The sequence below is a fragment of the Scleropages formosus genome, chromosome 14, assembly GCF_900964775.1.
Source record: "Scleropages formosus chromosome 14, fSclFor1.1, whole genome shotgun sequence".
In the NCBI taxonomy this organism is placed as follows: Eukaryota; Metazoa; Chordata; class Actinopteri; order Osteoglossiformes; family Osteoglossidae; genus Scleropages; species Scleropages formosus.
The window spans coordinates 6,817,042-6,828,984 of NC_041819.1; the positions used below are offsets into that span (position 1 = coordinate 6,817,042).

At 47.4% G+C, this 11,943-nt stretch overlaps 1 protein-coding gene across 1 annotated transcript; it reads right to left on the reverse strand.

Moving 5' to 3' along the window:
- Positions 1-8,941: 8,941 nt before the first annotated feature.
- On the reverse strand, positions 8,942-11,779 carry LOC108920494 (ankyrin repeat domain-containing protein SOWAHC-like). Its single transcript, XM_018729269.2, has one exon. It carries the CDS (start codon positions 11,531-11,533, stop codon positions 9,626-9,628), a length of 1,908 nt encoding a protein of 635 aa, XP_018584785.1. The 5' UTR covers positions 11,534-11,779; the 3' UTR covers positions 8,942-9,625.
- Between the last annotated feature and the right edge of the window lie 164 nt (positions 11,780-11,943).

The window sequence follows — 11,943 nt, forward strand, 5'->3', positions numbered from 1 at the left end:
CGTCCCCTCCTGGGTGTGTCCCCTCCCCCTCCAGCCTTACGCCCTGGGTTGCCGGGTTAGGTTCCAGCTCCCCATGACCCCATATGGGACAAGCGGTTTCAGATGGCGTGTGTGTTATTACTACTATTTTTATTACTGTTCATGTTGTTGTATTTTAACCCAATCTTTATTTTTTAAAAACAATCACGTACAATTATGTCCTGATCAAGATGTCCACAGCTCATTTTAACCAAACAAAGTCTACAACCACTTGTCCCATGTGGGGTTGTGGTGAGCCAGAGCTTATCCCAGGAACACATGGTGCAAGGTTGAAGCGGGAGGGGACGCACCCTGTATGGGATGCTAGTCCGCCGCAAGGCACCCCAAGCAGGACTCGAACCCCAGACCTGCTGGAGAGCGGGGCCCAGTCAACCCCGCTGCACCACTACACCCCTGCACCCCCTGCTCATTATATCAAGTAGTAAAATTTCAAACATTCAGAAGCAGACTATATTCAGCCAAGTAAAGGTAATACTTAGCAATGTGCCCGTAGGCCCCCTCAATTCCACTTCTCTAAAGCCAAATGGTTAAGGCATGTTTCAGAGCTGCATGGCTCTTCAAGGTGCAATACATGTTTTTTCATTCACTGGATGCATCATCAGTGATGTAACCTGTTGCCACTGAGTGTTTCAGGTCTTTCAGCACCAGACACCCTTCCTCCTTTGGCTGCTTGTGATACCCAACACACTGTACACCATATTTTCTCCCAGGTGACCTATGTAGACACTTCAATCAGCAGGACGACGTCTGGCCTTGGAGATGTCTCTTTCCTAGAACGCTGCTCAGTGTCTCGTGTTCTCAGGTGCCTTTCTGTGTCACCACAGCAGCATTTTATGGATTATGGGAGTTGCTCCTTTCTGCACTGAAGTATCCGTACATGTTTTCTTGATGAGGAATGCAGTTAAACGGGGACAGTGCAGAAGAATGTTGCGACTCTCTCTACTCTGAGCAGAGGGAAACTTTGGAACTGGTCAATCCTGTTTGCATTGTAGCTCAGCCTTGATGGCTGTACTGCCCATTTTAACTACCAGACATATCCACACAGGTCCTCTTTCCCCACAGTAGAATGCTCAGGAGGAGTGGGCAGCCACTGGTACTTGTAAGCCCCCGATCAGTTTAATTTTTCTCCCTTTGCTTCTGATTGGGAGTTTTTTTTTTTTTTTTCCTCTCCTCTGTTGCCAGCTGGCTTACTCTATTTTTCATGTCATAACTCAAATTTTGGACGATCTTCATTTACCTTGTTCCGCATTCCATGCTGAAGAACGCTCTATAAGAATAAAATCTAAAATCAAAAGCCCAAAGCTTATAGGTTTTGCTTCCAGTGTGGTGGAATAATTGTCCTCTCTCTTTCAGAACTGTTGAATTCCTCTCAGCATTCAAGAAGCGTCTGGAAACACAATGATTTCTTACACTTCTCCCCTCTGGATCTGTCTTCTTCATAATTGTATATTATTTGTTACAGATACACCTACTAAATCATTAAATTTCAATGTAAATGTAAATAATGAAACTGAAACTGCCCTCTTTATGGATCCACCATCATTATACCCACAATGCTATACAGCCTTAGATCTTCTCTAGAACACCTTTGGGATCCTCCAGAACATGCAACAGCTTTGGGAAATTTGTGTGCAGTTTGCATGTTGTCCACTTGTTGCATTGGTTTCCTCCGACAGTCCAAAGGCATATGTTTCAAGCTACATTTACATTTATTCATTGAGCAGATGCTTTTCTCCAAAGCAACGTACATCTCATAGAAAATACAATTTGTGCATTACCTTAGTAGAAAGAGACATAGCTGCAGATGTGTGACTCTTAAGTACAGTTAGTTTGTTTCCTTCACTATATGCACCGACCTTCATCACACAAGTAGTTGCATAAAACCTTACCAGAATATCGCCAATCACCTTTATTCACCTTCTTTATGAAGTACATATAAACATTTATGTTACATTGCAGGAGTGGCTCTGTAAAGGACTGATCTGAGCATCATCATGAACATGTATACCTTACAGGCATGAACATTTATACCTTGCATGAACTTAAGAGATCATGGGCAAAGTGAGTCCGGAAGAGGTGAGTTTTCAGTCCCTTTTTAAATGTGGACAGAGATTCAGCAGTTCTGAGTGAGAGGGGGAGCTCGTTCCACCACAACGAATCCAGAACCGAGAACCTCCGTGCTTTACCTTTCGTGCGTGGGACCACCAAGCGGGCAGACATGGAAGAGCGAAGCAGTCTGGTTGGCGTGTAGTGAATGATCAAGTCTTGTAAATAGCTGGAAGCAGTTCTACCGATGCATTTGTAGGTCATAAACAGGGTTTTAAATTTAATCCCGGCAGCTATAGGAAGCCAATTCAGAGAAACAAGTAGAGGAGATACATGGGAACGCTTTGGCAAGTCAAACGCAACTCAGGCAGCAGTGTTCTGTATCAGCTGCAGAGGTTTGATGGCAGTAGCAGGAAGGCCACACAGGAGAGAGTTGCAGTAGTCTAAACGGGGTATCACCATGGCCTGGACAAACAGTTGGGCAGAGTCAGTTGTGAGGTAAGGGTGGATCCTGTGGATGTTATGCAGAATGTATCTGCAGGACCGGGTTGTGGCTTCGATGTGCTGAGAGAAAGATAGACTTGAGTCAATCATCACTCCCAGACTCTTAGCCGAGGAGATAGGTAAAATGAGTGAGTTGTCCAGTTTGAGCTAATGGGTGACTCTAAAATTGCCTTTTGTGTGTGTATGTGTGTATGTGAATGACCAAATGAATATGTGTGGCTACACTGTGATAGACTGGCATCCTGTCCAGGCTGCACCCCTTGTTTCCAGGATAGGCTCTGGACCACCGTGACCCTGACTTGGACAAGCAGGTAAGAACAGTGAGTGAGTACCCTTGTTCATGGAATTTTCAACAGCATCGTGTTATTGTGATATTGATTTCAAAGCTGTTTTAGATGAGTATTCGAATTTAACAGGTTCCCAAGCTAGGAGGACTGCAGTGAGTGCACCCACCCTGACATCATCAGCAGCCCCACCAAGAGATGGATGAGTCCCCCCACCACTGAAGGGAGCCTAATATTCCTCTCCCAACACTTGTATGTATCTCCTCTGAGTTCAAATGTTAATATCTTTGCTCTGCCTTGCTTCTGATCACACTCACGTCGCACACAGTGCGTCAGATGGAATGCGGTCCAGAAATGAAGGCGTGGACCTGGCGTGAGCGCTCTCCCAAAAGAAGAATAAAAAAAAATACGTGTCAGCTCTGGAACTCCGGTGGAGACGTCAGCTCCGTAACGTTTGCTGAAACGCTCGAGGGAATTTACCTTGAGCGGCAGAACGCAGCAGCTCACAGGGACAGAGAAAATGATATATCAGCTGAGTCATTTGTCTCGAATTCCTCCTGTCAGCTGTTTTCACATCAAAGCCCCGATGGCTGCGAGTCCACAAAGCCCCAGACTTCCTACCCGCGAGTCAACAGAGGGGTCTGTTTGCGTTGCGCTACAACATCACCCCCCTCTCGCCTCCGAGACATCGAGCCTCAAGACAGCCCACGGGACCGCACAGCGCCGAGCCTGGAGAGCAGACAGCTGTGTGAACACCACGGTGCAGCTTTACCTCCTGCTCGACGCACGCAAAGAGTTGTCTTGGGGCGAGATGTTGCCTTAGAGGAAATAATGGGGACTTCTCAAGTTTCACAAATGTTGTGACATTCTGAAGAGGAATACGGTCTATGCTTCAAAAACAGAGGTTTCAAGGTTAACAGATTATGAGTTTCAGCAGTTTTTTTTTGGGGGGGGGGGGGGATTAAAAATGGAAAGAGAACAGCGAGATGCAATGGCGGTGAAGAAACTGAGATTTTCCAGTCGGGCATTAGGTTGACAAGTTGGATCAGGAATGGGGGCCGCATGTGTTCCCAGCTCTTCTGCATCACTTCCGGAGGTGAAGGACACCGATGGGTTCGGGTCGCTTTGCTTTCATCATCCTGTCCAGTTTGTCCCATAACAGAGTGGCTCAGGTTGGCCGGAAGTACTCAAACTTTTGACTGGCCGGAGCCCGGCACAGCAGACGGGGTTGCGTGGGAAGATCAAGACGGATGTGGCGCTTCACCTGAGCACATTTGTTCAGCAGACACGGTACACGGTGTGTGTCGCAGTCCTGCTCAAACCCTGTCACTCACTCGGCCCCCTCTCGCAGCGGGGAGAGAAGACGGGTGTCTCTCTCAATCCCGCCCAGGATCAGTCACTCGCACAGTCCCATTTCCCAGCAGGCCAAGCGGCATGCCAAGCGGCTGGGGTTCCTACTCGCACTCGCTCGCTACACAGTGCGCCGCTGCCACGCTTCGTCCAACGTGTCCAACGTGTCCAACGCTACCACGCCTGCTTTGCCGGTGACTTTCGAGCGTACGGTTTAGTTGAGCCAAAATGCGTCTATGTCAAGCGGCTTAAATTGTAGAACTTATTAGTTTACGCACAAAGCGAAAAGGGTTTTTGTTGAGGCGGTTTAAACCAGCGGGGCCGAGAGAGAGAAGCGGAGGGCTGAAAACGAAAACCAAAGTCGCTCTGAGGACCCGCGTGCTGTGGGCCTCAGGGTTGAGCGAGAAATTTATCCGCTGTGTGGTTTCACTGGCTCAACCGAAGCTCCCTTTCAGGGTGAAAATCCAGCGTTGGACTTGGCTCCCGCTACTGCTGATCTTAGTCTAAGGGGCGAATCTGTGGCAGACAGGTGAGTGGGTCGTGCAGCGACCTGTGGGAACGGGAACCTCTCAGCGCTGGCCATATGGCCACGGTGACCCTCAAGAGAGCGATCCTCTCAGCAGAACCAAATTACTCCGGTGAAAATGAGGTCACATCCCACTGCGAGATTAATAAATCACATTGGGAGCAAAGGAGCGGAGGCCGGTCCAGTTGGGGGGCGATCAGGGGCGTGCAGCCCAAGCAATCGCCAGCCCTGCATATCGGTCCCGGTGCCGGGGCGTAAGCTCACGCTGCGCTTTTCCACAAACGCCTATTTCGACAGAATGCTGGCATTTCGGGCCCGTTCAATACCGGAGACCAAAACCTCGTGACGGCGTTTGTCCGCACACGCGCAACGCGCCGTTCGGCAGAATGCGGCCGAATAAGGTTCGAGCAGAGCTTTTATGAGAGTTCGGCCTATTCTGCAGGGAAGAAGGGGAAGCATTTGCATAAAAGCCGTTATTCCACTCAGTGCCGAAGTAGGTCACCGCGGCGACGACGCTCGCAAACGAGCGCACCGGAGACGCTTTTGTCACCGCACGCCCGTTAAAACGGGAACCGCGAGCGAAAGCACGAAGCGTGAGATTTTGCGTCTATCGAAATATACGCGTCTTGTCGACATTCATGGATGAAAACCTACAAAGTCTAGAAAGAAGTAACTCATTGCAAGAAGAGACACGATTATGATATGCAACAAAAACACACCGTGCCAACTTCTTTTTGGGAAAAAGTGTTATGCATGTATACGTACAGTACATGCACATACAGTATATATGTATAATTTTGCAGCGCATACATGATGTTTCACACATCAAAAGATGCAAAGGGGAAAATGTGTAAAAGGAGCAAAACTAAAAGGTCATGCATTTTCCAAATAAATTGCCTGTGAGCATAGTAGATGTTTTTTTTTTCTCTCTCTCTCTTGCTTTCTCCCATGGATGATGATGAAGTGAAGCAGAAGTAAGAGGCAAGGAGTGACCTGGTTCAGCTCTTCAAGTGGGGCGCGTTGTGCCTTTCCCTGCCTTTGCAAGGTAACCTGTGTTAGGTGCACATACCCTGCTCTTTGCTCACTTGCCTTCCCCACACCGAGGTGTCACTTGTCACTCATCAGCTGTGTGATCGCCCGGAACGTGTGACTCTTGTGGCCTTATTTGTCTAATAAAAAGAGCGCAGAGCAGAGCTGCCAAGGGCCGACCGCTCAGCGGAAACACAGTAATGGGACTGTACACAATAGCCAGGCCTCCAGCTCTGAGATGAAAGAGGCATTGTTAGAAAAACTGTCTGACGTTTATTTGGGGGGGGGGGGGGGGAGTGCAAATATGCTGGACTTGTCTAAGGAGTTGGAAAAATCCAAAATGCTTTTGCAGAAACCCTAGCGATTTCTGAGAAGCCTTTCTTCCTTCCTTCCTTCCCAAAGTTCACGATGACAGTGATCGTTTTGTTGCCTCCCTGCAGCGTTGACAAGCGTGTATGGAAACTGAAAACGCATCAGCATATGAGCGCGGGACTAGATGTGCTGCCGTGGGCTCGCTCTTCGCATTTCAGACCGTTACGCTCCGGATCAAGGAGCCACAAACAATTAAACAACCGACGGCATCGTGTTTGATGAGCATGTAGAATGTGAATTATTGACAAAAGCACCTATCCGGACTACTTCTCGAAAGTCTTTTTTTAGGTTGGCGCTGACAACCAAGTATTTCCCAAATACATGGTGCAGTAGTGACTCTAGTTACAATAGAACTGCTGCCTTACAGGTGGAAGGACACGGGTTCAAATCCCACTCCTGCTGTAATTCCCTCGATCAAGGTATTTACCGCAAAGCGCTTCAGTAAAAATCACTTAGCTGTATAAAATGAGAAAATAAATCTCAGCAGCTCAACATTTAAACCTCACATTGTAAGTTATGTCGGAGGGAAGTGTTCGGCGAATGAATAAACAATTTCAGAAAATAGTGATACATATATTTTGATGTTTTACTGTATTTTATAGTACATTTAGACACTATAAAAAGGTTCCTGAAACAGGTACGTTAACGTGTTATAAATCATGTGTGCTTTCAGTATTTCATCCAGGCTTTAGACTCGCATACTCAACTCTCTGACATCTCAAAGAAAAGAGCTCGGAGATGACATTTCATTCGATACCCTGCCAACAGCAACGGCTGTCGTAATTCAGGCTGAAAACAATCATAACATATATTTCATGTACAGAATGGCAAAAATGCTCTTAATAGATTAGCTTTGTCATGCTGAAAAGAGATACAATATATACCTCGTGGGGGGGGCTGCCATCCAAGAAAGGTCAAATCAACACATGTGTACACTGTGAATTTTATTTCTACTGTGAGCATTTGACAGTGATGAGCATCCAGATTATATACAGCGTAAATATTAGAAAAGTGTTTCACAATGAAGATGTTTACTTTATTGTAGTCCGGTAATCCAGAAAAGGAGAGAAGCCCAACAGGTAAACTGTTCTGAGCAGAATCCCACAATTCCTTATTTTGTCTTAGTTGGTGAATAAGCATATCAAATGTAGATTTCTTTTCAACACACATTGGACTCAAAGATTCTGTTTTACTGTCAGTGTCCAGGAAAAAGAAAAAAGAAAAAAAAAAAAAGACTAATAACTGGGTTATTAGTGAGGAAAAACTATTTGTGCAGAATACAAAATAATCAAACACAGAATACTGGTTAAGCTGTAAATCAGTGTTTAAAAAAAAATGTTCCTTTACTTTTGGGTTCCAGCCCAGCAAATATTCCTGTAAGAATTAGTATTACAAACGTTTCATAATGTAAAACACCAGATTTAAGCTTAAAAAAATACTGGTAACTATGCTCACTATAATATCAGGAAAATGTAATGGAAATATTAACTTACTGAAAAGTATTTTTTAAAAGGTATTGCAATTTAATAAACTAAATTATACTATTAAAGAACGTTACCAACACCTAAGCACGAGGCTACAGACACAAGTACCATCTGCCCAACACTGCATGCCATAGCGTGAAAGAGCATAACGCAACACGGCTTTTAACGATGCATATTTCCCATATCGATTCAGAGTGTGCAAGAGTTGAAGTCATGCCTGTGCGGTGACATCAATTCACTTTATTTTTCTTAACAATAAACATGCAAAGTGTTACTCGATCCGTGCGAGGCCTAACCGTAATCCTATAGATGCAGACTGTAAGGGCAAATACGGAGAAGGCACCATGGAAGTGTATTATTTGGGTGTGATAAAATGAAACGGCGAAGGATGGGACGACTGCGAGCTTTCCAAAGTCGGCCTCTGACTTCAGCCAAGTTTGGAGTGAGAGTGGCAAACGCAGTCATAGGGAATGAATGAGAAGTCTGGCACAGCTGCGTTCAACCCTAATGAACGCGAAGTCCGGAGAAACGGCGCTGTCTTTGCGTAATTATAATAGGCTTTTTTTCTTAGGTGTACAATTGAATTTTTTAGGGTTTTATTCAGGCATGCAACGCCTGTCTCAAGAGGACCTTCCTGCGACATGACCTGTCGTGTAAACTCGCGAAGAAATCCCGAAGGACACACACTTCCTTTATCCTAGTTGTGCAAATGATTTCAGTTAACTTGGTGTGCAGAAATTAAAAATTGTCAGCTTAAAAAAAAAAAAAAAAACTTCCCACAATTTAAAGGGAATCAGCTAATTTCTTTCACTCTATTTTACAAACGTCAGGATTAATTTCTCATCAAGTCCTAACAGAGTATTTTCAAAACATATTTTTAAAAATTATTCAGTTTAGACATTTTAAATGTTAGACTGATGTAAGCATTTAACCTATGATTCTGTCACTCAGCCACTCAATACGTAACAAAATACAAAATGGACCAAATCCAATGGCATATGAAGGCCACAACTTAACTGCAAGCGTGTGCATCTTTCATGAATTTTAACTACTTTTTCACAGTCTACAGGTAGCAGCCATTGCATTGCACCTTAAAACAGGGCACAGATAAGTAACTTAATGCACTATTGCATGATACAGTTAATGTGTATACAACTAGTGTTTTTTGTTTGGAGAGTGTATTATGCTATTTTGGTTAATATATGAACCCCATGGAGATGTAAACCCCATGAATCTTCCAGTACCAAAGAGATATAATTTTTTGAAGGAGAAAAAAAAAAAAAAAAAAAAAAAAAAAACCCTGCCTAAGTGCATGAATTTTAAAGGATGGAAAAGATCACAAACATCTCTGTAAAGTGAACAGCAGGAAAAAGTACGAATAACACACTTACATCCTAAGGAGTATTTTGTACCACTATACCAAGTGAAATACATATTCTTCAACAAGAAATGAGGCTGGTGATTAATATCTTTGAGAAGATTTAAAGAGCTGGGGATCACATAGAGCAGGCAAACTGCTTTCCGTACACACCCGCCAAATCTGCGTACAACTCTCCGAGCCGGGTAATGTAGGAAAAAAAATTAGGCCCCAAAAAATCACAGCTTCACACTAAGTTCTTAAGTGTTACGTAACCCACGACAGTGTTATTTACCGCGTGAACTCACTAGCTGGTAAGTGCTAATAAGTAAAGCCTTTACCATACTTCCCTCCCAATGCTGACAGAGTTATGATGCGTTTCCCCATGAAATGCACTAAACAAAGGCAATCAGGCCCGTACACAGTCACATGTGGGCACAAATATCTTCAAAACCTTACGTAGCTGAGACATAACTGTACCGGTTGTAACTTACAATGCAAAGATCCATTCCAGTTGAAACATCAGGCCTACATGACCAATGAAGAATCTTAACGAGAACTCTTCATTTATTAGTTTGATATTTTAAGTACTTCAAGAGCTTGTCATACACCACTGTGCAGATCAACATCGGCTTCAGGAAAAAAGGTTTGATTTAGGCCTTGAATTCACAGGACTCGTAAGGAGGTTCTCCCCTTCCTCTGCCTCTCGGAATGAAGTGCTGTGAACGATCTGGGTCCTAAATCGGATTTTTTGCAGTCTGGGTTTAATTCTGTTCATGGAGGATTTCCTGTAAAGGGGCTTATACTTTACGGCACCCCCGCCATCAACAGCATCCTCCTCAGGGTGATTGAGCAGCTTAAAGTTGGAGTGGAGCACCTTTGACAGCCTCCAGCGTCCCGGCCCCGTTTCTGCGCTTTCGTCGTCCGGGTGGACCGTCGCACCGATGATGTCCCGGATTCCTTCGGAAACAGAGCCAGAGAGATACTGAGAGGCTTTCTTCCCACTGTAATCCCTGGCATCCACGTCAGCATCGTAGGCCCCAACCAACAGCTTCACCACCTCCATGTGACTGTGCATAGCAGCCAGGTGCAAGGGCGTGTAGCCGGCGCTCGAGCGAGCGTTGACGTTGATCGGCACGCCATGCTGCTTCGCAAAGTTCACCAGCAGGGCCAGCAGCTCTTGTTTACCCTGCTTGGCAGCCCAGTGCAGGCAGGTGAATCCGGTCACAAAGTCCTTCTTCGTGACCAAATTTGGCTCGCAGAGAAGCAGCCGATGGAGGATCTCCCACCGGCCATCGGACGAGCACATCATCCACTCGTGCTCGAGGGGGTCCAGCGTCACTATGCCGCTGTCCTCGTCGATGGAGGACACCAGGGAGGCAGAGTCGCTGTCGCTCCGCATCGATTCCCTTTCCCTGTATCGGACCGAATGGTGGCCGGGGTTCCTGTGCAGCTTGCTGCGACGCACCTGGGGCGGGCTGTTCATCGTGAGCTCCAGGCAGCTCTTCCGGCCCGCGCTCGGTGTGCTGCCGTCTCTCCCCGATACGCTGGCCGAGTCCAGGGGTCCTTCACCTGCTCCATCCTCTGACAGGTTACTTAAGAGCAGGCTCCGCTGTGACCCCCGAGAGGTCCTCCGTCTGCTTACGGGCGGCCCGAGACACACGCCCTTGGACGGACCACGGTCGGCCGCCTCCGCGTTCACTCTGGATGCGGAATCGGCATCACCCGACATCTTTCGGCCGCAGAGCATCCTCCCTGTGCGCTCGTCCCGCTGATGCAGGGGAGCAGGTTCGCTTCGCAAAACTCCTCGATCGGGGCAGTCTTTTAGACGCACGGGTCTGTTAAGGTTGGGTCGCGCGTCACCGACATCCGCAGGCGACGCCACTGGGGTTACAGACCCATCGGGAGAGCCACATCCACGCTCGGTCCACTTCGCCTCCTCACCGCTGTTGCCGCGCCGTACTTTTCCGAGCAAATTTTTTTCCAGAGAATTAATCACCGCTGGCTCCACAGGAGCAGGGTTTCCCGCCAGAACCTCAGGTTTAGGAGGGAAAATCTCAGCAGAAGCGACAGATGGAGACGTCAGCGCTCTCTCTTTGCTGGCCCCAGGACCCGTCCCCGGGGATGCTTCTGGGGTGGCATCGTTTTTGACGTGCTGGTCCTCCAGAGCCAAGTAGCCAGTCAGGGTGACACCAGATCCAGAGCGCTTCGGGTAGTTCTGCCCGGGAACCGCGCCGCCGTTGGCCGGGCTCTCGGGAGGGCTCAGCCCGTTGCCATTGCACTCCCCGTCCGCCCTCTCCGCGGCGCACTTCTCCGATCCCCTGTACTTTTTCTTCACGCACACGTACTTCACTCCGTTTTCTGTTCTCACAACGGCCACATTGTCCACGTATCCTTTAAAGGTCTCCCTCGCCGCGGCGCGCTTCGCAGGATCACCCGGCAAAACGGACTTGAAGTGATCCGTGATCTCCGCGTGTTTCGCTTTGCCTCCCCTCTCCAGCAAGAACTGCAAAACCGACTCCTGGGTGCAATCGGTCGCCATTAACAGGGATCTTCGTGAAACAGCACGCGAACCGCTTCCCCAAGTTCCCTATCGGTAAGCCGTGCGAAAAGGCACGGCGTGTCTAACAATCACAACGCGAGCGCTGATTTATCCCAGGCGACGGCAGCGACCTCATCGCTCCCACGTTCTGCTCTGGTTACTAACCAGCGATGTCTCCGCTGGCCAGGTGGAGCGCACACGGCCCCGCCCCCGAGCAACAATCGTCCGAGAAGATCAGGCAGGAAGCTCGGTCTCTTGGCACATCATCTTGGCTCTGCCGTCCGATAACTGCAACGGCATTCCCAGTCCGGTTCTGAGCCAAAATGACACCAGTTTCCCAACTCCTGAAATCTCAGCTAACTTCCGGACCAACTTCAAAAATGGCACATACCACTCAGTTGATGGGGGTG

Coding starts and splice junctions, on each gene's coding strand:
- LOC108920494 (XM_018729269.2), bottom strand. CDS start 11,533: ATGGCGACCGATTGCACCCAGGAGTCGGTTTTGCAGTTCTTGCTGGAG.